The sequence below is a fragment of the Sitophilus oryzae genome, unplaced genomic scaffold (assembly GCF_002938485.1).
Source record: "Sitophilus oryzae breed Bouriz unplaced genomic scaffold, Soryzae_2.0 scaffold_860_pilon_pilon, whole genome shotgun sequence".
Taxonomy (NCBI): Eukaryota; Metazoa; Arthropoda; class Insecta; order Coleoptera; family Curculionidae; genus Sitophilus; species Sitophilus oryzae.
Window position 1 is genome coordinate 2,427,016 of NW_022147484.1, and position 26,740 is coordinate 2,453,755.

Sequence of the window (26,740 nt, forward strand, 5' to 3'; positions counted from 1 at the left end):
TTAGTGATATATTAAGTTGTCTAGTAGAAAATTTATTATTAACTATTAATGAAACATTTTTTATTGGTACTTACTTAATCTTAAAATATTACTCATAAAATTTTTATCACCTGTAATATTATCTATAACAAAATATAGGGTGATCCACGGCTATGGCGCGACGTTTATGGAGAACCGGTGATAGGTTTTTTTGGAGAATTTTTTATTTTTACAAAAGGCACCTATGCTCCATTTTTCTAGAATATTTTCAGCGTTACATTGTTGCTGCATCATTTGAAAAGTGATAGCATCTTTCTTATTTTAAATGACCATGACCTAACCTAACCTAACACCTTGTATATTCTTTCAATTTTGGAAACTACTTTGATATCTCAATAATTTTTCTATTATATTAACGTATACCTATCTTACCTTTTGAGATAAAATATAAAACATGCATAACATTGACAAAAAACATGATCGTGAATAACCATTGGTAGTGGTAAAATCATGAATTGAGCATTTTTGAAGTTGACATTTAGGTTATAAGTATGGAGGCTAGCCTCCATAGTTATAAGTTAACGAAAGTTGTTATATTTGATATGTTTAAATTAACCGATTGGATATTACACAGTGTGGGCAAAAATATTATTTACTTCCTTTAGTTATAAAATTGCTTACAATCTTGTTGTTTTAAATTCAGCCCTATGTATATCATTTAAAAAATCAAAAGACTAATAAAATTGCTTTTCAACGATATTGTCAAGGTGTATGTGGCGCTAAACTGTATTACTGGTTGCCTACATTGTCGCAACGTGCCTTCGTGTCAAGAAACATGGCGAATTCACCAGAAAGTGAAAAAAAAAGAATATTACAGAATTCAATAGAAGGTTCGAGAAACCGTCAGTAGGGGTATATAAAGACCCACGCTTGGCGGTTGGACAGTTTGAAGTTTGATAATACCGCGTTTTAAATTGTGAATTAATTGGCGAAGGTTGCCAGAACCGTTAGAGTAATAGTAGTTGCATAAATTGTGTTGTAAATAGTATAAGTTGTGTGTACAGAGTGAGAAAAATGAATTCGTTAAGTATTTTATCGTGAGTTTAAATTAGTGGACCCACGGAATCCGTAACAATATAATATCATGTTCCTATACCCAAACCTTCCGGTTTCTTAAGTAGAGCTATTTAAAAATTAATAATTCTATTATTACAGTTTCATTTCAAGAATTTCGTTACCATGACAATTTTAAAAATTTAGCAAGTAATGTCTAATTGATAGTTATAATTCTTATAAAGTTTGAATATTTGTCATGGTAACGAGTTTCTTTTAACGAAATAATCTTTGGAAATAATTATAATAGAATTATTATCTTTTAAATGACTTTAATGAAGAAAGCAGAAGGTTTCGGTGTATAGGAACATGATATATCGTTGAAAGCAGCTTTATTTGTGTCTCGATTTTTTAAATAATATACATAGGATTGAATTTAAAATAACAATATTTTGAGCGATTTTATAACAAACGGAAAAAATATTTTTTTTTGATCTCCCTGTGTGATATCCAGTCGGTTGATTTAGATAGATTGGATATATCGGACATCCTTAACCTATAATCCAAATTTCAGTTTTCAGTATTCGTATTTATAATTTAACCCATACATTATCAAGATCACGTTTTTGTCAATTGTACACATGTTTTATTTTTTATCTAGAAAACGGTTAGATATAGGTATAGGTTAATATAATACAAAAATTGTGAGATATAAAAGTGGTTTCAAAAAATGTAATAATGCCAGGTGTTCTATTTATAACAAAGATGCTATCACTTTTAATATGAAGCGGCAACACTGTAACGCTGAAAACAATTTAGACAGATGCCTTTATGCAAAAATGGCCGTGAATCACCCTGTATATTTGAATGATTCTATATATTAAGTATGACGATAGAAATAGGTATTTAATGTATGTACATTTATAAATAATATATATTTAAATTACTAAGAAAATTTGTAGTACTTTTGAAATAGATACTAGTTTTAAAATGATATGGAGGATTAATTTTTCGCATACCTTGTTATATAGTACAGAACATTTTTCTAATCTAGTATTAGTAACTGTCAATATTATTGGTTGATAAATGAGAATAAAGTGCTTAAATTTATCACCAAATCGTACTTTAAAAAAACACGTATCATCATTCCTATTTTGCGGTTAGCGATTTATAGTGTTTTTTTAATTTAGCCAGTTTTTTTTGGCTAAAAAATTTACCTAAAATGCCCTCCGAACCTATTTCTGTTAAACATAGAATATTTCTAGTGTCTCAAGGAATATTTCAGTTTCTTTTGGCTATTTTCGTCACGTCAACAGTTTGGATTGTGGCAATTAACAGAAATTGGAATGAACTGCACACATGGCATATATTTTTATCTACCACAGGGGTAAGTAACATAAGTACTACATTTTTAGATTAAATTTTCCACACTTTTGATGCTCTCAAAATTAATAATTAAATGCAATTTATTGTACAAGTGCCGCTGATATTAATCATTATGAAACAAAAAATTATTACTGATGTCCAATTCAAGTTAATTAATAAAACATAATATAAAAACATAATAAATATAAAAACTACGTTCATGTCAGTCATAAAGTACAGATTGAAAATACAAAATACAATACATTCTACATCAAATAACGGAGAAAATAAAACATATGGTTTTGATTCACCCTGTATACAGGGCGATCCGAATTACATTCTACAATTTCGGCAGCACGTTCTGTAGATAAAAAACACCTAAAAAAGTTCATTTAATTTATGACCTAAAATGTTTTGTTTCGGAGATACAGGATGTAGAAGTTTAATTTTTATTTCGATTTTATCCAAATAATGTTTGAAGTAACATCAATATTTGGATGAAAATTGGTGCCTGGGAGTTTTTTGAAATGAGTAATTTGATTTCAATGACAGTATCACTCCTACTTGTAGGGGGTGCCACCTACATATTTTTTCACTGGTTTGAAGCTGGTTCTTTAATATATCTTTTGCTATGCTCACCTAAGCAGAGTGCGGACCGTCTGGCTGCCGGTAGACGTTGCGTTCACTACTGCGCACCATATCTGTATTCAACATGTGTTCACTACTCCGCATCACAAATTGGCCCTGTATTTCAATAACTAAGAAGGCTAGGACAAACACGTGTAGCATATTTAGATTCATAAAAAAAGCAAAGTAATGAGAAAATCGACTAATAAATGAGAAAGTCCCATAAAACACACGAAAATGGGATACCCGGTATAGATGTGATGCGCAGTAGTAAATCACAGTCGTCTACCGGCAGCCAGACGGCCCGCACTTTGGTAAGGAGAGCACGGGGGAGCGTCGACATAGTAAAAGATACTTTAAAGAACCAGCAGTGGGGTTCTGTAAGCTTAGTAGCAAGAAATTTCATGTCTAGCCAATGTTATTTGTATACGATTGATGGGTCACTAGACAGGAAACATGTTTACAGAATCGGGCCCCAGCTTTATTAAAATTCTTGTTTCCCGACTTTGTTAGCTCTTGTATTACTCTATTTTTATTGAGGTTAAGTAAGTTTGGTTTATTAAATCTAATAATTTTTATTGAGATAAGAGGCTTCCAAGTGAGACGCGCGCAGCGCCAAAGAGCATTTAATTAAAGTACACATTGACCGTGTCAACAAGGCTTAGAAAATTGTTTATTAAAAAATGAACTTGGTTAACGTTAAATACACATACAGTATCTCCGGATTTTCTTTACAAGAGGAAACAGTTTTTTATTATTGACATTTTGAGAAAAATGTGTTTGTTTTAAAAATTTTGCTCGACCTTGTGATATATTTTATTATTTTTTAATCGCACTGTACTTTACAATTACCTATTTTTGTTTTTTTAGTTTTCTTTTTTTATGGCTGAAGCTGTGGCTGTGTTTAGCCCTGGAAACGTGTTTGTACTCGGATTTAGCAAAAAAACTAGAGGATTCATTCATGGTGTTTTAATGACATTCGCTACCATTGCTGTCATAGCTGGAATATCTGTGAAAATTCAAGATAAAATAAATAACAGCAGGAGTCATTTTACTAGTACTCACGGAATAACAGGTAATGTAAAGATAGTAACAGGTTGATAAAGCTACACCGAACTTGTCCACATTTATCATAGTACTATATTAGAAAGAAAATTCTACAATGATACTTACGCGAAGTGATTAAGGCCAAATCAAGACCTTCTTAGAAAGCCTTGTTAAAAGGTTTAGAAATACAGGGTGTCCCAATATTCCGTGGACGTAGAACTACTACGTATTTTTGTAATTAAAATAAGTTCATCGGACAAAACTTACTCTATACAAAAGTGCTTTGTTTGTCCGCTAGAGGGCATCAAATTTTAAAAAAATAAACACATTTTTTCAGATGTTTTAAGAACCGTTATTCCGAATTGAATGAGATTTTGGGTGTCAATGTCTATGTTTTGCTAACTCTAATTACTACTCTAACATTTGACTTTCACAAAATTCAAGAAAAACTACGGGTAAGGTGAAAACTACCCTCACCCCTGCATTAAATTTTAGTATAAATATTCGTAAAATGTACTTACAAAAAATATAGTATTAACTATATTTTTTGTCTCTTTTAAAAAATCGCCATCGTGCATATTTTTGAGGAAAAAGAAATATTTTCCGTCATATAATTTTAAACCTTATGCTCTAAGATCAGGCTGCAGTATTATTACGCTCATTATATTTTTAATCAAAACTTAATTTTTACGTATGAATAGGAGAATATACTTTTAACAGGGTGCCAATGAAAAAGTTGCCGCAACTATGTTTAATTAATATTAAATATAACTGATTTTGAAAATAAAATTACGTTCATATTTTTTTTTATTTATTTATATGTCAAATTAAAGCTATTTTTATTCTGTGCATGATATTTAAGGGTGCCTATCAAAAAATTGCCGCAAATAAGGGTTGCCACTGTTCAAAGTCGTTCCTAATTACTTTATATGGACCCGGCAACAGTGCGTCGGGCTCCTATAATAAAAAGACTTAGGAAAGCGTAGCTACTATAATAAAAAACTTAGGAAAGCGTAGCTCCTATAATAAAAAACTTAGGAAAGCGTAGCTCCTATAATAAAAAACTTAGGAATTTTGTCCACCTAAAGCATTTATTTCAGGAAAATATTTTGCACAAGACTCTTGCAAGTCTTGCATGTATTTTTTTAAATAGATTTTTACTAGGTGCACTTTCTACATAGAAAACCTTTAAATAAATAGTGTTTTTGGTAATTTAATACAAATAAAACTTTAAAGAAAGACATTGTTAGAATATTTGCTTGACAAAAATTTTAATTTTTCAATATTTTCATTTTAACAACATTTTCAACTTTCTTTAAAATTGTATGCAATAGTCGGGAAAACATTATTTGTAATAAATTAAAACAATAATTTTGAACAAATAAGTCATTACTTAAAGATAGTAACAGGTCGATAAACAGGTCGTGAGTGCTAGATAAGTGCAAATATTTTCAGGGCTGGTAGATCTCGTTAAAAGAAACATATGTTCTCTTTACCGTTTTTTAAATAAATCCCAAATAACCGGGTTATTTTACCCTTATTTATTAAAATTTCCCAAAAAATGATTTTTTGCTAAAATTTTGAGAACCACTGGATCTTTTCTGGATTTTCTTTCTTCTAAAAATACAAAACCGCAAGAGTCTTGCGTGGTTACAATCTGATCTTGCGGAAGTGTTGCACTGGTCGTTCTTGGCCCTAAATTCAACATTTATTTTGATTTTTTAGGCTTGGTTGCTTTTCTGCTCACCATGCTGTCATTCCTTCTCGGATTCCTAGCAGCTTTCTCCAAATTAACTTATAGACTTGGAATCAAACCAGTATGGATCAAGCATTTCCACAATTTCTTAGGAATAGCTGCCTACGTTTTGGGCTCAATTAGTTTAGGTTATGGATTAAGACAATACTTTTCTCATGTCACGTATAACACCAACACTGGTTTTATAGTGATCTTGGGTATTTATGGAATCTTGAACTTGATAGGTCCCATTTGTGATTTCTTTAAGTAATTATAGAGCAGTTTAATTGCAGTAGTAGATTAAAATAAATGTAAATATGTATATTTGATTCAGGAAAATGCAATACTATTAATAATACACTATTTATTTATTATTCGTTTTATACTAGATTAGAAGTTTGGATAATTAATCTAAAATTCAGAATTTAATACACTAGAGAAATGTATGTTTTTTCATTTTAGTAGTAGTATACGTTTATTTATAGTATTAATATCTGATTGGCAAATTTATATTTTTTTATATGTAGGTATAAAAGTCATATCATAAAATATTTCAATTAATAGCTTACCATTATCAATAATTACACTCTTTTATAGCGACTCGTGTGATCTATAATAATGATCCCAAAGTAAAGAGATTTTTTAACATTGATTGATTTACATTATGCTTTTTATGTATTAAGATTTAAGATAGAAAGAAATATAAGATAGAAGAAATTTGTTTTTTTTGTGCAGGCTTTGGACGCTACAACAAAAATAAATAAATTCATTATCATTATTATTTTTTATTAAATTTTGTGTGTTATATTTCATTAGATTTTGTGGGACACTCACCAACTGTGACACCGATTTTTTCAAATGTATTTTATTAAAAAAAAAATATTAAAAATTAAAAATATTATTATTTTTTTATTTTAAAATACATTTCATGATTTTTGTTGACATTTTGCTTTGTTCTTCATATGAAAGCATTTTTTAATTTTTTATTAAGTTAAATATTGGTATTGATTTTACTATGACCTACCCTTATCCTATAAACTTTTAAAATTTTACAGAATTATAAAAAATATATTTTTTTGTCCTGGAAAAAGATTATTATCTATTGTATCTTTGATTCTCTTTGAATATGAAAAAAAAAATCAATGGATGGATCATTGTCAAAATTTAAAAAAAAAATAAGATAGTACTTAAATTTAAATACTTTTAATATGTATTATATACTTTTTTAATATTATGTAATTACTTAAATAAAACAGTGCTAGTGTTAACACGGTATACTATCACACATTAGGTATCCTATAAGTATACAGATAAAAATCTTGTCCCTAATTCGTGGTACAAAAATTGTTTTTTATGACGATAAGCAAACAAGTAAATTTTCTTGTGCACAAAAATAAACTCCCGTTTAAACAGCGTAATAACTGGGCCGATCACAAGGCCGGTCAGGCGCTGTGCACAATTTTAGAGGCCATAAGTGGGCGTGCTTGTGCGCAAACTAGTAACCTAACTAGTTCGCGACTCCGAAAATTGGAACCACGAAAAACAATGCTTTTGACGATAAGTTTATAATCTGTATAATCTGTGATACTATACAGATAGGATGATTTTGACTGGATAAACTAACTATTGGCTAAACTAACCTGTCCACCTGTTCCTAACTCTGAGTTTGCATAATTATGATATAAACAATTTTTAACATTTCTTTCAGTATGAGGGGGTGTGACATAACGAAAGTCATGTTGGAACCACTCTATTGATGCGCGAGTATCTAAATTTAACTTTTCTAAAAAAACTTAAGTAACGTTCATCGGTCAACGTAACCTCGAAAAAGTATGGCCAAGAAAAGTTGAAGCAATAATCCTACACGCTTTTCTACATTTGAAAAATTGATATTTACAATTTTTGTTTATTTTAATTTACAAAGTTTGGATGTGACAGTTTCACATTACTGAGAGCAACGACGATTGAACTTGTTCCCATGGCTAACTAAGTGGAATTGTTTAAAAATTATAAGAATTGGCTATATCTCAGTAATTTTTCGAAAGAAACATATTACAGCTTATATTGCTAAAAAGCTTAAAAAATGGCGCTTTTTATGAAGTCATGGCCAACTATGGTTTCCATTTGAAAAAACATATGTTCGTGTCAAATGTCAAAAATGACAGGCTTTAGAAAAATAAAACAGAAAACACAATCTCATCAAGAATGTGATTATCTACATCTTTATCTGAAAGCTTTTTGTCTAAAATAGATTATAATGGAATTAGGAACAATTTTTGAAATAGCCGAAATTTGTTTTTTTTTCGAAATGTCTAGTAGGTAACCCATGAACTTTTTCAAAAAATCTGAAAGGCACCCATGTTTATGACCCCAAAAAACTGCAATTCTTTTCCCATTTAATCGACTTTCTATCTCCAGTAGTTTCCGAGATACCCATAGAGAACATCGTAGGAAACTCACCCTGTATATACCGGGTGCGTCTCAAAAGTGGCTCACACTTATAACTTTTTTATTTTTTGAGATAAAAAAAACGAGATTTGGTTTGTAGTCCACCGTGTTGTCTATTTTCTTTCTTCCGAAAATCTTCCTCAGTATTTTGCTTTCCCAAATCTCTAGCCTATTTTCATGCATATAGTACTATTGGTCGTATCATTGTTTGGTACATTCTGACTTTTAAATTTCTAGAGATGTTCTTGCTCTTATTAATTTTCTCTAGTGCGTTTGGACACATCTCTTTCTTGTCATTATTTTTGGCACAATTCCCTGGGTTACATTTGGTTTCCTTATAAATACGGTTTCCACCCATATAACACACAATATCCGCAGGATATTCATAGAATGTCGGAATGTCCCATTATAAGATCATCTTATTAAGACATCTATAGGATATCCTCCAGACATTCTGAAATCCTGTAGATTTCTCAGATAGAATATCCTATGAATATCTCTATCGTATATCTAATGTACATCCAGCTGAGATATCCAAACATGCTCATGATAATAAAATATCCTAACAATATCGTCTAGATATTGTTGCGGACCCGTACCACAGCAGAAACCTAACTGGAGCTGAAATCCGTGACGTTTCACGAATTGGGCCGCCATTTAATAGCGGTAGAACACAGAGACGTATTTAATAAATTTCCGTTGAATGTATACAGAGTTGTATTTATTTTTTTGTTGTAAATTGAAAAGTATAGAATTAATTAATATCATTCGGCAGTTAATAAAACTACTGCTTAAAACTTTAATAGGTGAGTTTGTTAAAGTTAAAAGTAAAGGCTAATTTGTTTAAGATGCTGTAATATTGGTTTAGTACAAATGTCCCAACATATTTTATGGAGTAATATTTTTAATGTAAAACTTATTGCCAGCGATAAAAAACACTGCCTTAGTAAACCATAAGAGATGTTGTTGTCCTTTGTTTGTTGCAAATCTGGCAGCAGCTTTATCGATCACTTCTATTATCCCAATTTTTCCGAAATGTTGCACACGTATTGAGTTCCGGTGACACTTTTATAATATTTTTGAAGAAAAAAAATCAAATTAGCGGATCCAATATGGCGGATTTTTTAATATAAAAAGAGATTTGCTTGAAATTTAAAACTTTGGGTTCTTTATAAGGACACTTGAGATACTTACCTTCAATTGGCCCGTTTTAAAATATCCTGTAAAGATAGGGTAGGTGTTCATTTAAGTTTCAAACGAAATAAATAAAAAAGCTAACATCAGAATGCTTAGGTATTTATTCATGCCTCCATATAATTAGTTTGTTTTTATTGGCTGTTTTAAAATTAAGGTTTATCTTTTTTAATGTATAATACAATTTCATAAGCAGATATAATTTAGTTACATATTTTAGGGGAAAACTAGTACATGGATGTTTGAAATTAATTTGTTTGCATATTATATATATTTCTTTAATAAAATGTTTTGTCCCATATTCTTTATAATATTTACTAAAAACAAGTTCTAATGAAGAAACAAAAGATACAAAATTGTCATGTGACATTTGAAGATTGCCAAAAATATCTAAATTATTATTTTCACTCTTTATTATTTTCATAGGCACGTAAATGGCAAAACAACGATGTATCATCTAACTCACTGTGTGCCTTTGCATATTTGGTACATATATCACATGAATGTATACTCAAACATTTTTTTATTAAATATCCACAAACGTATCGTAAAACATTTTGCGTCCTGGCGAAACATAACTCCGGCTTTTGCACATTCTTGAGGCACAAACTGAACCAGTACTCTTTGAAGTTATTATAAATAATGTACCTAGCACAACAAATATTTAATAACTATTCCAGACTATTCGCTCCGTTCAGTTATAAAACAACACAAACTACAATATTCAATATTTACGAATGACGAACAGCTACTGCTCTCAGCAAAACGCAAAACATAAATGAACTGCGAACGCCAGTGCGTTGACAGGTTCTACCGCTATTTTTAGGTTAGGCGATGTTTCCCGCGCAAACTCTAAGTTAAGCTTCTGGTTGATATCTATTCTTGTGCCCGTACCGTGTGAACTCGGCCTTAGTGTGCGAACACAGTGCAAGCAGGTTTGCCGCTTACCGGTAGTCGGCATCAATCAATCGTTCGCAATTTTGCGTATACGCATCACGTGTATTGTTATAAACAGGGTATCCCAGAAATAAGTGCAAGTATTTTAAAGGCTGGTAGATCTCGATAAAAGAAACATATTTTCTCTTTATCGTTTTTCAAATAAGTCCAAAATAACGGAGTTATTTTACTTTGAAAATTTCCAAAAAAAATTATTTTTTGCTAAAATTTTGAGAACCACTGGATCTTTTCTGGATTTTCTTTCTTGTAACTTTAATCTAGTACCTATGTTGCCATATTATCAAGAAATTATTATGTGAGCGATATGTGGTCAAGAATAGGTCCCCAGAGACGGCGCTGGTTGCCGGAAAGCAGAAACCTGCCTCCACTATGTTCGTACCCTTAGGCTTGGCCACTCGGCTATGACTCATACGCCCACCGACGTTCGAAGAACGCCGCTAAGAATTTTCGAGATATGTCTGGACAGTCTGTTTCTCTCATATATAAGCCGATGCCCGAAACCTGAAGGAGATAGAGATAAATAACCGATCGACGCGTACAGTTACAATCGCCGCTCTAATTCAAAATAAATTTCTGTTAGATAAATTGTAAATAAGTTATAAATAGTCCTTTAAGTCTTTTAATCGTTATTGTTTTTGTTAATTAGTGTTAAATAAATTGTGACTTTCTATCCACACGGAACCGACGAAAAACGTAACAATATTTAGGAAAAATAAATAATGTACTACTTTTTATATTACATAAAATGCAATAAACCATATAGATAGATACATATTACGTCAAGGCAACAAAATATCCTGTTGGTATCTTCTGGATAATCTGGATATTTATGAGCTTGGTCACTCCCAGTAATACAGAGAATTTAAAACGCCCGCGCAAAAAATTTCCCACAATCCATCTCGACAGTTGTTTGTTTTTGCATCGTGTATTATTCAGTTCCTTGATTTAGTGAAATTCGAGGTGAATTCGGTCGTTTGTCGATATTGAATGGGCTTAAAAATGACTGAAACTAACAAACCTGGTTGAGTTTAGTTTTTTCTTATACTCAAAGTTCTAGCCATGTTCTAGCCTTGTTCTAGCCAAATACGTCTAAATTACCTATACCGCGGCCTCCCCATAAGAGCAATGAGAGAATTTATGTCCCAGTATTGAAGGAGGACAGAAAATCGAGTCGAATGGTTTCAAGACATCGAATGGTTTCAAAACATCATCCTTGTTTAAGGATGAACCTATGTCTTGAAACCATCCTCCTACCACACAACCTCCTATCACACAAGGATAGCCTTATGTAGGAAATGCATTGAAATTCTATAGCCATCCTTTAACATCGGGACAGGAATTTAAGCGGTACCCTCCGTATAGGTAATTTAAACGTATTTGGTTCTAGCAGAAATTCTATCCTAACTTCAACTAATGTCGAAAAACGACGAACGACTTAGGGTCTCACAATGAAAAATTTGTAACAAAATTATAGGTGAAAATTTGTTGAAAAGCGCTTGTTCTTTATCCCTAAACCCATTTTCGTGTTTGATCTATTCGAATAGAAATCCTATTTTTGTGTTTAAATTGTGAGTTTCTGGAATGTGTGGTGTTAGAAATTATACCTGTATCCTGTGTGCTTACTTTGATGTAAACTGTTGCTGCTAGACTGCTAGACTCCATAAAGGGTAGTATAATCTGGTATAATACCATACGATCGAAAAAAACGGCATCAGAAGTGGCTTGGAAATGAAGATTGCTGTTATTTTGTATGTAAAATTATATGGGGAATGTCATCGATCGTAATTTTCAAGTCAATTGAACGCCTTTTTTTTGGATGGTACAGTATAAATTGAAAGCTCCTAACTCATACAAATATACTTCTAAATTTTGAAGCAAAATTCATTGCCATAAAATGTAGGTATATTTTAGAGCTGTTAATAAAAATATCCAATGAATAACGTCAAAATGTGGCTAAATAAAACTAAATCGCGAACGTTTTTACTATAAACTGTAAGTATGAAGTAAGTATTGTCAAATAATAGTCCTCATATAATGTCTTAAAATATTCTATAATGCTCCCAACATCATCCTTGTATTATCCTGTAAATATCCCAAATAATCGAAAAAGGTTTGCCTAGGGATGTCTTGAAGATAACTTTTTTTGTCCCATCTGGATATCCCATAAATATCCTCCTCTGGTTTTTGGATATCCCTAAGATATTTACTATATCCTTGGTGGATATCCTCAAGATATCTATAGGATTGTGTTGTGTTATATGGGCAGATATGTGAATATTTATCCAAACATTTCATACAAAAGTAACATTACAATACAATAATGGCACATAATAAATATAACAATAGTATGTTTGTGTGTGTGTGTGTGTAACATCTTGTAAACTTTAAGACATTTTAGGTAATGCTTTTATTTCCTCCTAATTCTGGGTGCCCGCTCAACAAGAGATTGAAGCCAATGCAAAAGTAAACGATCTAGCTAGAAAAGGAGCAAACACTCCACTAACTGGATCGGAACCGTTCTGCTTTCTAAGTGGAAACCAACTTAAAGCGGAACTGAAGCACTTGGAAGACTCAATCCGTAACCTGGAATGGGTGTCATCCAACGATCTAAGACACTGATCGAAACAGTTCCTCAGAACTTACGACCGAGGAAAATCAAGGATTTTCCTTGATTTAAGTAAAAACAATCTCCAGATTATCACCGGCCGGGATTCTAACAGGACATTGTCTCCTCAACGAACACATCAGTAAATTGAAACTGAGAAATATCGACGAATGCAGATTCTGTGGGGAAAATGGGGAAACACCTGAACACCTTATTACTGAGTGCTCCGAGACGACAACCATTCGTGCCTATGCCTATGGTTCGTGCTATACGGTTGATGTTGAAGATGGAGAGCTGGCCTCTGTGGAGCAGTCTCAGATACTGACTTTTGTCAAAGCGAAAGACTGTATGATCAGTTATAACTGAAGAAAGAGGAACAAGCAATAGATCTTTAAAGGTGCGTTCACACCGGCTGCGCTGCTCCGCGCCGCGCCGCGCCGCTCAAATCATTTTTTTAACATATACTTTTATCGCACTAAGACATATACACTTCAAAAGTACATGTTAAAAAAAATGTTTTGCGCGGCGCGGAGCGTCGCAGCCGGTGTGAACGCACCTTAGGTGATTAACCCCCTTCCCAAACATTCTACATTCTACACATTCGTGTCCAATTTCAAGATTCTATTCCTATAGTAATTGAACCATTTTGCTACATTCTATATTATATACAGGGTGGCCCATCGAAAACGTTCCGCAAGGTATAACGGCCAGGGTATTTATTTTTTCAAAAAATCCAAATACACGTCAATTTTGTTTGTGTGGGGGACAACTTTTGCCCCAAAAATGATTGCAAAATCTTCAACCCTCTAAGCGGGGGTGTCATCCCCCAACTTTTTTCAAATGGGAAGGGGGGTCAAGTGGCGCCGCAATGGAAAGAGCTTTCTATTTTCTATATTTCCCCGCTTCGTTTTTGAAAATCGGTCGTCATTTAGAAAATACGAAGGATTGAAATTTGAAAAGTTTATTTAAACATTTATCAGAGTAAATTATAAAGATAAATTCCTTCGACTAATTTGCTGTTTTTTCTTATTATTTTTAGATGTTTACGCATTTTTTCACTTGCCACAAGGTTGATGATCAGGTGCGGTAGTTGCTAGATAGCTGTTCTGTGACTTGTGAGTTGAAGTTCTTCTCAATAGGTCTGTTCCCAGAAGAATTCCTGACTAGTCAGCACATTTCTCATTGGTTAAAATGCATAGAAACCTGATTGTTGTCTGGTTTCTACACATTTCAACCAATAAAAAACGCGCTGACTAGTCAGGGATTCTTCTGGGAACAGAGCCAATATCGTTAAACTGACTAACTAACCTAACCTAACCTAACTATAACCTAACCACAATAGAATTTCCAAAAATACCAGCCCACACGTTCAATTTCTGAGGGTTTTGTGTGTGTACCTCGTGAAAAACCCTGAGGTTGTCCTCAGCCCAGTACCGACAGTTGTGCCGATTAACTACACCGTTCAAAAAGAAAGTACACTCATCCGAAAAACACACATTAAATAGGAAATTATTATCATTCGCCACTCGTTTCACTCATAGTTTCACAAAATTGCAAGCGACAATCAAAATCGTCTGCGTTGAGTTCTTGTACCAACTGAATTTTGTACGGGTGGAACTTGTGTTTTATTTAATATCCTTTGGACACTTGTACGATTCACGTCGGTCTTATTGGCTAATTTTCTTGTACTCAGCGTACTATCCAAGGCAATTTGGCCCAATACGAATACCTCCATAGCTTCATTTACTACAGGCTCTGCCTCTTTTTATTCATAACGGAACCAGTTTCGCGAAATTTTGCTACTAACTCACGAACAATTTTGCCATAAAGGTGTTTGTCAGGATAGCGTTCGTTAATATGTGCCCCGATACAAGCCGATACATTCATTATTATTAAAATTAAGTTCGATTATTTCCACTTTTTCTGCAAGTGAGTACACCATAATTGTTAAGAAGTTTAACGATATTGAGAAGAACTTCAACGCACAAGGGCACAAGTCACAGAACAAGTCACAGACACAAGTCTAGCAAATACCGCACCTGATCATTCAACCTTGCGGCAAGTGAAAAAATGTGTAAACATCTAGAAATAATAAGAAAAAACCTCAAATTGGACAAAATAATTTATCCTTATCATTTACTCTGATAAATGTTTAAATAAACTTTTCAAATTTCAATCCTTCATATTTTCTCAATGACTCTACCGATTTTCAAAAGCGAAGCGGGAAAGAATAGAGAATAGAAAGCCCTTTTCATTGCGGTACCACTTGACCCCCCTTACCATTTGAAAATAGTTGGGGGATGACACTCCCGCTTAGAGGGTTGAAGATTTTGCAATCATTTTTGGCGCAAAAGTTGTCCCCCTCACAAACAAAATTGACGTGTTTTTGGATTTTTTGAAAAAAAAATATACCTTGGCCGTTATGCCTTGCGGAATGTTTTCGATGGGCCACCCTGTATTTATTCCAGGATCACTTAAAACCATCTTAAATTAATTGAATTAAAAATTGAAAATTAATTGAATTGAATTAAAACATTTAATATTGCTCAGTGAGCGTACTTTTAATAGAATTGTTGTTTGCGAAATAAATCAGCAAAATTAAATAAGTACGATTAGTACTCAAATTGGGTAGTTCGTTAGTCTATTCTAAAACTTATTGGTATTGTGTTGTTTTCCAAGTATCAACATTTTACCGTGAAACATCATGTATGTCAACGCTTGGGGAATACCAGTGTAATATATTTATCTTTAGACGAGAAAAGTGGATTTGTTTTGAATTGGTTACATCGATAAGTTGATATTATTGCGAGTTAATTTTAAATGTTATTGTTTATTATATTATTGGCTAATTGATAATAACCTTAAGACAACCATGGTGATTATTAGGGAAGAAAGTAAATTCGAATTTGAAACGAAAGTTGTGAACAACAGAGACAGTTTTATTTTAAATGTCGTAAGGTTTATTTTGAATTATTTAACACGATTTTCGATAGCGGGTATAGTTGTATATGTGTGCTGGATAGCCATAAGGAACTATCATTATTGGTTTTCATGGCACGTTATATTGTGTACCTTTGGGGTAAGTAGTTACACGGTTCACAATATAAAAAATCATTGAACAAAAAAAATCTTCTAATAAAAAATTTTACATGTCAATATTATACAAATTCAGTTGGTGCCTGTCATTTTAATTCATAAGCAAATATCAATTTTCTGTCATTTTTTGGATTTCGTCTGTTGAAAATTTTCCTTACTCGTTGGACAAATTTTATTCCATAAAATATATTGAAATGATTTTATTTGTCATTAAATTAATAACTAAATTTTATTTAACCTTTAATCAATCGATTTTATGGTTAATATAAATAAGCAGAGAGGCCCGATTCTGTAATTTCCTGTCTAGTGATTCATCAATCGTATAGAAATAGCATAGGCTAGACAGGAAATTTTTTGCTACAGAGCTTACAGAATTCCACTGCAGGTTGCTGAATGCGAATGACAGTATTGACAGTAAAATAACAAAGTAGTTTAGTGTATTTAGTTTTGTTACGAAATTTTGTGATAAAGTCAAATTGAAAAACTAAATATATCCTATAAATTAAAGGTGAAAAATATAGTAATAAATAATATATAGTCTAATAAATATTATTTTTACTTTAATTTTCTACAGTATTTTATTTTTATTAACTTTTAAAAGAATAAAAGTTAAATAAAATTAGTATTATTATAGTAATTATTAGTATTTCATTCGTAATTTAGGGATTTTTAAAAACTTTGTAAAAAAAATGTTCGAAAATACTAATAATTTCTACACAACAAACAGTTAAATGTATTTAGAGATTATACCTAACAACATTAACTAACTGTTTACTTGAAATTTCTTTTTTTTATTTCAATTTCAAATGAAAGATAAGTGTAGTAGTAACTCATTGAATGGATATTGTTTGATTAAAAATAACAATGAAATACGTGAGGGTGATAATACAATTATCAAAAGGATATAGCACTTGAACTTCAAAGAGCAAATATATCTCTCAGAAACACTATCTACAGTAAAATCTCGTCCAACCAAATCATATTAGAATGAAGCAAATGGGGAAATTAATTTTATTTAAATTAAACATCTAACTTTGAAGTACCTACTTATATAAAAAATAGTATCTACTTTCTTAATTACAGTGAATATACTTAATTCGTTGAATCAATACTGTTTGTTTAATCAAAGGAATATCAAATTTACGCTATCGGGATTTCTAATTTTAACAAAATACATGAGTAAGACATTATTGTTATAAACAATTACACAATTCTTTACTATTATAGTATGTTTCAGAGGAATTTTCTATAGTAAATTTCTGTTAAGATAAATTTATTAAACTTTCATTCCTAAGCCTAGTTTTCATAGATTCGAATTTCGGACGATTTCTTAACAGAATCGTCCTTATGAAAAGCCATATTGTTGTTCATAAATCAATATGGTTGTACCGTTAATTGAAATAATTGGGAAGAAGATACGCAACCTAATGGGCAAATTCGTGACAAGGCTGATTTGATTTCCCCTTATTACAACTGAAGTGCTCTACGATGGAGCCTCTACTCGTTCTGCGGCTAACGCATAAAACACTCATTTTCTCTAATTCGGTTAGAGAAGGAATATTGAAGACTGTGCGGAACGGAAAGCGACAGTGTTGCTGTATTAAAATGTGTAATATACGCCAAACCAAAATAATAATAATACGCTTGACCAAAATATCTTGAATGAAAAATCCGCGTTTATGTATTGAAACTTTATTGGTGTTAAACATAGAATAAACAACAAAAATAAAAATTCTTTTATAGGTACTGAATATTTTGTATGGTCGAAAAAAATCGTTTATTTGGCTTGGAAATGACGAACTATTGACATTTACCATAATATTTTACATATGAAATAACAGCGATGTTCATTTCCAAGCCAACTCTGAATTAGTATTTAATTTTATTTATATAATTAGTATATTAATAGCTTTTTTCGGGTTCTTGTTATTATCGATTCTGAACCGTCCTAGAACTCTGCAGCGCATGCGCAAATGAAATAATGTCTTCATATTTCCTTCTGCGCATACGCATCACAGTTCTAGGACGGTTCACAATCGGTAATAACAAGAACCCGAACAAAGCTAATGTATATGTAAGTATATGCTACTTTTTTAGTATCTGCCTCTAATGGCGGAGTCCATTATGTTATTTCTAAGTGATGAAGTATGGGCTACTCAAATATCACGAACTGCCAAATACACCGTGCACGGCATATTAATATCTGTAGGAACTGTAATGATTATATCAGGAGATTCGATAGTTTTTCATTATATTACGCCTGGTTATCATTTGTACACAGCACATGGAATTACAGGTAAACAAAAATAATTTTATTTACAGTCAAATATATGTTATGTTGTCATACTAGGCAATGTTCACATTTCAGACCTTATAAGATTCACATTATCTCTAGCTTTACTTAAAATTGATAAAACTTCTTGTATTTAGTCTGGTTTTGAAGGTTCGTATGACAAAACAAATAATGACAATTTTGACATTTTTACTAATTTCCCTTCATAGATAAATGCAACAAAGTTTAAATAGGAAAGTGCCCATACGGACAATGTAAACACTATTTGGCGCTATTGTTGCAACGCTCTTGTTGTTAATTTCGGATAGCTTCGGTTTTTTCCGGAATTATGTCGCCAAATATTATTTGAAGGGTCGGCCGTAACAACGTTGTATATAACATTTTGCTGAAATGTGATGTTTCCCTAAAACAACGTTTTATAAGCATATTTGAATGTATTGGTGCAACTGGAACCGAAAAATTTTGCCCGATGTCTGGCAATAGGGCGACCTTCAGTCAGTGCCAGCCTTGTATTCCCGATAATAACGTTGTACGTGCATTTAAGCGCTTAGTAAGAGGGCGGTGCAACTTTCACCCGCGGATATTTCCCACTTAAATAGGGGAAAAAAAGGAAACTAAATATAGAGAACTGGAAACAAAACGCGAGAAAACGTTCAAGAGATGCTGGAGAGCAATATTCTAATTTATCTAGTACTAAGATTTTATTTTGTAAAACCAGTCAAAGTAAAAAATAGCTCGGTTATTTTGGACTTATTTGAAAAACGGTAAAGAGGAAAAATGTTTCTTTTGACCAGATCTACCACACCTTAAAATACTTGCACTTATTTCTGAGACACCCTGTATAAGGACATATGTATGTGAAATACCTATGAAACATAGGAAACCGACGCGACGTTATGCCACGATCCACAATGGTTTTTGTAGTTCACAGTTCACAACACAGTTTTTTAGTTTTTAATGCCACTTTTTCACAATTATCACCGGTTTGAGTATAAGTAAAATTTAAATTAAACTCACAAGATAGCAATAATTACTTTCAGAATGGACGCTTTAAACACTTTTCGGTATTTTTCAATGAGGGCGGTTTAAATTTTGAAAGATTTTATAATTTTTGAAGATTCTGACTTTGACAAAAGAAAATGACAAAAGAAAATTTTGACAGGCTTTCCAATCTAAATTTATTTCCTTTATCTATGTTTCCCTTCTTTTTCAAAATAAAATAATATACCTTTTTTAGTAATGGCGTGGTAGTAATAAAAAAAGTATTAAAAACCTTCAATATGAAAGTTTTCATTAGTGTCTCGTTAAAGATTAATTTTAATATTTTTTTTAATAATAAAACATTTGTAAAAGATTAACAAATACGACAGTATTGAAACGCTTTCCCGCTCGCTATGTGATAATTAATGTGATATATATTCTGCATTTACAGGTTTTGTCTCCATGATTTGCATAATTTTATCTATCCCTGTTGGTATAGCAGTGAAATATCTCCGAAATATCAAGCATTACTTACCACTATCCTCAGCAGGCTGCAAGTTCGTCCACAACATCTTGGGAATCTTAGGTTACGGAATAGGTATCATGAGTCTGTGTTTTGCATTCTACACAAATTGGTTTGTATATTATACGGAATACGAATCAAGAATTTTAGCGTTGACAGTGACGATTCTAGCAGCCGCCTGGACAATGAATGGAGCAGTAGTATCATTGTATCATCAAATGAAATCACTTATATTTTAATATTTATTATGAATAAACTGATTTTGTTTAGTTTCACTGTATTCATCTTATGCCATCTTTTGTGGTCTCTAGGATCGAAAAATAAACGGCATCGAGCTGGCTTTCTAACGATGATATTCATATCTCCTAAACTATTTCTTCGTCTAAATTGTGATATGTATCTAAATAAATAAGAATATTTGGTTTGTAGTACTAAAGAAATTATAACAAAAATGAGAAAATATAAAAAATTGATATCTAACTACAGACTATATTATAATTTCTGTATTTTGTAGTGTAATCAAACTATAGTCAGTGCTTCTCACGACGATATTCCTGGACACCAGAACACTTCATCTCTCAGTGCACCCAGAACCATTGGTGCCTTGAACTTTGGTACGACTAATATCGGATATACAGGGTGTCCCAGGCTGAGCGTGCATTAGAAGTTTCTAGAGATTCACAACATCTAGTTTAGAGATTTTTTGGACATCGTAGTTTCACAACGAGATCTATCGATTAAAAATATTTTCAATATGGTGGCACCTCCGGAAATACCGGAAGTTGACAGCAACTTTCTTACTTTAAATGGGTGCCCCCATTTTTTTATTACATACTTAAATTCTCTGTAAAATTTTATGAATTTTAATATTAAACACGCTATATCTAATTTATCATTGACCGTTTTTGAGGAAAAAAATATTTAAAATTTTTGAACAAAAAAAACTGCCTGTCAAAAATATGTGTTTAGTCTAAACGTCAAATTTAGTGATTACTACACTGTGCCATAAAGAGAAAACATGTGGTTACCTATTTCAAAAATTAAATTGTTCGAATGTCATATATATAATGGCCGCAGCTGTCATAGAATTGAGCGATTAAAAAATTATCATAAATCGTTTTTTTCAAATGGAAACCCATTTTTTTATTTCACTAGTGAAAAGGCTTTTTAATTCGTTACTTTTTGACTATACATGTTCCTATACCTAAAATAAATCGTTTTTAAGTTATTTAAGATTTAGTTTTAAAGCGTATATTTTTCTTGATATTAACAAGTAGCCTATGACTTTAAACGTCAAGTGATGTAAAACAATAGATCTGGCCATGTCATACTTTGACGCTTTGTTCAAAAAGCAGCATGATTTCCGAGTCAACTTTGCTCTATTTTTTTTTCGATCATACGGAATATTACTAAAAATATCAACTATTAGATAATATCACTAAAGAGCGAAAATACGAGATATATTTTTATAAATACACTTTTTAAACTCTTAAGTTGGCAGTATTTATTATATAGGAAACTGTACCCCCTCTTTTTTTAGTCCCTAATTTCCATGACAGCTACCGTCATTATTATATGACTTTTGATCAATTTAATTTTTGAAATAGATAGCCACATATCTTCTCTTTATGTCACAGTGGCTGTGGTAATCACTAAATTTGACTTTTAGGCTATATAAATTTTTTTGACAGGTAGGTTTTTTCGTCCAAAAATTTAAAATATTTTTTTTTCTCTAAAACGGTTAATGTTAGATATAGTGTGTTTAACATCAATATTCATAGAATTTTCACAAATAATTTAAGTATGTAATAAAAAATGGGGACACCCATTTAAAATAAGAAAGTTGCTGTCAACTTCCGATATTTCCGAAAGTGCCATCATATTGAAAATATTTTTAATCGATAGATCTTGTTGTAAAACAATGATGTGCAAACAATTTCCGATCTAGATATTGTGGTTCTCTAGGAACTTCTAATGCACGCTCAACCTGGAACACCCTGTATACTACCCTCTATTAAACCGCCTGAGATACTGGCTTTTGTCAAAGCCCCCGGACTGTATGATAAGTTATAACTGAAGAAAGGGGGGAACACAATAGATTTGTAGGATCGCGGTGACCGGGTTAACCCCTTCCTAGTCATTCTACATTCTACATGTCTAATGTAAAATTAGTTTATGTGGTTTATGTTAAAGAGTATTACCACAGAACAGATAGAAATATGTATGTATCTGCTCTGGGGTATTAGTCCTCCATTCATGAATTTCAAATTCCAGATCTTTAAGCCTGGGCTACTCGAGAACGGTTCTGAAAGGAGCTGTGCACCATAAACTGGTGCCTTAACATGTCAATTGTCAAGTTGAAAACATTGTCAAACTTGAAAAAGTTAATACCAAAGGATGCTTTTGGGTAAGCTAGGCTATATGAATCGCTTCAATACCCCTTGCACCCCAAAAAATATCTTCATAATTTTTAAATCCGGAACCAAAAAAGTGGCGAACCGTCAATCATTATTCTTAACCAAACTTAATAGCTGGAAACTCCGACCACTTATTTATAGGAAGGTGCTCAAGGGGAAAAGGGATCTCGGCGCGGAATAGTTCTGAACTTTATAACTTAATTGAATGAAGGGAAAGTATCGCGTTCTTGGACAGTTCAGAGCTGCAAAACTGCGTGAATGGAGGACAGTATATGTCATAATTTCTCACCAGTACTTTTTAACCAATCAAAATGGTTTATTTGGACAGGTCACCATGGCGATGCATGTATTTCATCAGAAAATTTTCCCTCTAGGATGGGTAACCAACAGCAAATTATATCCAGAAAAACATAAATTCAATAAAATAGTCATTTTCTGTCGTGGAAAAAATTATATTTTATTTAAATATTGTTATACAAACTACTACACATAATACTTTTTTATTTCTACTACTTTGTTTTTTCAATTATTATATCTTTATTAAGGCAATAAATAATAGTTTTTTTTTCTAAAATTCGAATTAATTAATGCTTTGACCATAGTCTACCAATCAGGTTGCATATCATACACATCTCTTCTATATCGAATTTTTTCTATATCTAATTTTGGCAGTGCTTGATTTAAAAAAAGCAGTAGTAAACATACATACAGAATATAAGAGAAATTTAACTTTAGCTTCTTTTACTTAAAATAAGAAAAAAATATTACAAAAAATGTATAAAAAATTATCTGAAAAATGAAACTCTATGGCAACCGTGGCATTATTATTTCTGCTATAACTAAACGGTAGAAGAAACTATTTTAATGATTTAAATTACTTATTTTTATATTAATTTTCATCTTAAACATATATACAATCACAGATAAACTATTTAAAATTTATTTTGAAAAGGAGTATTCTTGTCCATTTTAAAATATTTTATAGAAAAAAATATGGAATTATCAAATTATATTTTGGTTCTTCACAATGAAAGTATAGAAATATTCTTTTTGGCTTGTATATACAGAATATTTTGAGGACATTTAGACAAATGTTATTAAAATTAATTAGTAAGAGGTTTTTACTGTTTTTACTGTAACAATATTAATATCAATATTCATAAAATATTATAGCAACTGATTTTCTGGACCATGTTCAAAAATTCTTCAATTTATTCTGCATATACAATTTTCATTCATTAAAAATCAATTCATTTTCAAAAATAATCCAATGTCTTTACGATTATATAGTTAAAAATCATCTACTTTACACACTATACTTCTTTCATACCACTATAGATATCTTAATACACAGTACAGACAACTTTTGAAGGCAATCATTTTATTCTTATTCAAAAATTGTATGTTACTTATTACACGATGAGCTCATTTAGTACCCAATTATATAATTTGCTATTTGGTTAAGTTAAATTAATTACATAATTAATGATAATTTTGAAATGTAATAATATATTTGGGTAGTTAGTAGTTGACGCCATATTGCTCGTATATTAATTATAGTTGTCTAAAGTTAATATGACTGATTGAATCGGTCATGACAATAACTTTATATGGTTGAATGGTCTAGAGTCTAGAGCCTTCAAGTTTGACATCGAGACAAACCTTTTAAATTACCTTCAAAACTTTTAAAATTCTAAATTCCAGATAACAGCTATATTGTTTGTCTAGATTTTTATCAAAGTTTATATGATTATAGACAGAAAACACTTATGGTATTTATAATGGAATATTTATTAACAAGGAAATTATTAGTTTATTAAGAGGAAAATATAATAATACACTTTATGTAAATAATATTATGTACAGAAAAAATATATTTGTAATTTTTATACACAGTGTGTACCTAAAAGTTCGATTTTTTATTATTGAGTTACTGAAAAAAGTTTGTGCAGAATTGCATGAGCATAACTAATACAAAAAAAAATAATTTTGACATATGACATACGATAATCTGCCATTGTAGCAAAGTAAAAATTCTCTTTACATATGGAAAAAGGTGGAATAGGTTACGAAATATCGAAAAAAGTTAAATAGTTGTTCAGAATGTGATGAAGAGTGCTTTCATTTTAATTTGTCCTTGTTGTTTATATAATGTAAGAGTTTATATTTTTAAGTATTTTGTAGCATTTATAAAGTTGTGATTATCAAATATAAAAATATATAAAAAAGACTAAATGAGCTCATTGAACACAATATTCATTCTAAAAAGATTTTTGACAAATGAGATGGTTAAAATTAAATATATTTAGCAAGATTTTCAAGAATATCATATCCTCATAGATAAAGAACCTTCAAAATATCTAAATATAGTATAATTTATTTCTGGTATAATATTTGTTCTTCTTTTGCTAAGTCCACGTGACGTTTTTGTTCATGAAATTTCGCTTCCAATAAATTAACAACGAAGAAAATAAGACTAGTCCTAAATAAACTATCGGTGTTAGTAACCTATCAGTTCCGTTCGTCCTAGGAATACTCGATTCTCCTAGAATTTAGACAGCTCTAGACTTCCCAAACTCTCAATCTTATGACAGCTTCATTCATATTGGTCTTGCTGTTGTTGTCCTTTGCAGGATTCGCAGCAGTTTTTAGTATAGTAGGCGTAGTGGCAGAGTCTGGCTTGAACCGCCAGCTTGCATTTCGATATTCTATCTACGCAAGAGCTGGATCCTACACGGTTTCCTGATTCTAAAAACGAACTACGTAAGTTGGTTTTACTGTTAATAAAAAATATTGCCAGTTCCACAGCTTAATTCAATATCAGCTAGTCATTTTTATCAGCGCACCACCTTTGAAGTGAGGATGTCAAGTACTAAGTCATATAATACCTCGTATAATACCAAGAGATCTGATATAGTTATTGACGTGGAATTACTTAACGCGCGATGGGAGTAAAAATTCAAGGCTGTGACACACTAGACGCGCCAGGAGAAGTGGTAACGACCGGAAGTTAATACGAAGCGTCATAATTCGGGCCCTATGTGAGCTAGGGGGCTGAAACTCGGAATGTAGCTCGAAGAGCCCTACCTTTTCATGATATTTTGACGACGTTTCGTGCGCTACGAAACCCAATTATAAATGAATCAAATCAAAAAATCGTCCGATTTAAATGGAATTTGGAATGTCGATTGATTGGACCAAAGTCAACTTAACCGTGTACGACACGCGTCACTGTGACAGTTAGTTTTGACGCAAGAAACGTCAAAAGTTGATGTCGTCCGATCGCGACCAAATTTGGCGGGTAGGCTATGTGAGCGACGATGCACAGGATCCCACCCTGCAAAGTTTGATCTCTTTTGAGATCTTTGTTTGACATCTTTATCAGGGTGGGACTAACGATTTGACATTCATGAAAAATATGGGTCGATTTCGGCATAACTGGGAACGGGCTACAGAATGACGCCTAGACGTTTCGAACTGATCCCTCTAAATGGACGAAATCATCAGAATTTTTCTTAATTATGGGTCGAATGGAATTAAACTCGGGACGTGGATAGCCAAATGGAGTCCTCAGACGTGAGAAAAGTGAGAAGAAGTCCTCCAACCAAATGGAGTCCTCAGACGGACAGAAAGTGAGAAGAAGTTTCACTTCAAATATGCGCGCATAGAGCACACACAATTTTTTTTATTTTTGTCTATACCTTTGTGGCGAGTTAATTTCTTCAAAAAAGACTTCCGTTTTTTTTGCCACTTGAAGGAAAAGTGGGAAGATAAAAAGAATTGGGAAGATACGCAACCTAATGGGAAAATTCGTAACAAGGCTGATTTGATTTCTCCTTACGTCTCATCAAACACTCATTTTCTCTAATTCGGCTAGCTAAGACATATCGAAGACTGTGTGGAACAGAAAGCGACAGTGTTGCCATATTAAAATGTAATGTAAATATCTGTAATTCGTTTGACGAAAATTTATTCGTGTTAAATATAGAATAAATAACAAAAATAAAAATTCTTTTATAGGTACTGAATATTTTGTGATCGAAAAAAGTCATTTAGTTGGCTTGGAAATGACGGTGATCTTCATTTCCAAAGCCAACTTTGACGCCGTTCTTTGTTTAATCGTATAATGTTATATTAAATTGTTTAATCATAGAAAATCCGTATTATTAACGCACTGCACCCAAAATCCGTAAATCTACGGATTAATCCGTAGTTCTGGCAGCACTGCCTCCGTCAACCATCCACTCTGTCGACTAAAAACAGAAGTATGGTACACGGTACAGTATATATGCAGCGGCGCAGAGCTAAACTAAGTCTCGGACAGGTTGACTAGCGGCGACGGTATCGTCAGCTATATCTCGGACAGGTTTTGTGCCACGAAATCGCCCATTAAGTTGCGCATCTTCTTATTTCTTAAATC

General features: G+C 32.0%; 3 protein-coding genes across 3 annotated transcripts in view; 2 read left to right on the forward strand and 1 right to left on the reverse strand.

Annotated features, from left to right (window-relative positions):
* Positions 1–2,094: 2,094 nt before the first annotated feature.
* Positions 2,095–6,707, forward strand: LOC115890263. The gene is made up of 3 exons (XM_030910447.1): positions 2,095–2,419; positions 3,895–4,099; positions 5,797–6,707. The coding sequence occupies exons 1-3, from the start codon at positions 2,255–2,257 to the stop codon at positions 6,075–6,077; spliced, it is 651 nt and encodes a 216-aa protein (XP_030766307.1). The 5' UTR covers positions 2,095–2,254; the 3' UTR covers positions 6,078–6,707.
* Positions 6,708–15,643: 8,936 nt separating this feature from the next.
* Positions 15,644–20,172, forward strand: LOC115890323 (cytochrome b561 domain-containing protein 2). The gene is made up of 3 exons (XM_030910498.1): positions 15,644–16,089; positions 18,204–18,402; positions 19,832–20,172. Exons 1-3 carry the CDS (start codon positions 15,883–15,885, stop codon positions 20,140–20,142), a joined length of 717 nt encoding a protein of 238 aa, XP_030766358.1. The 5' UTR covers positions 15,644–15,882; the 3' UTR covers positions 20,143–20,172.
* Positions 20,173–24,176: 4,004 nt separating this feature from the next.
* Positions 24,177–26,740, reverse strand: part of LOC115890284 (ADAMTS-like protein 4) — a 32,863-nt gene continuing 30,299 nt past the window's right edge. The window contains 1 exon segment of the mRNA XM_030910462.1: positions 24,177–25,068. Within this exon segment, the coding sequence (XP_030766322.1) occupies positions 24,917–25,068 (152 nt within the window). The 3' untranslated portion in view covers positions 24,177–24,916.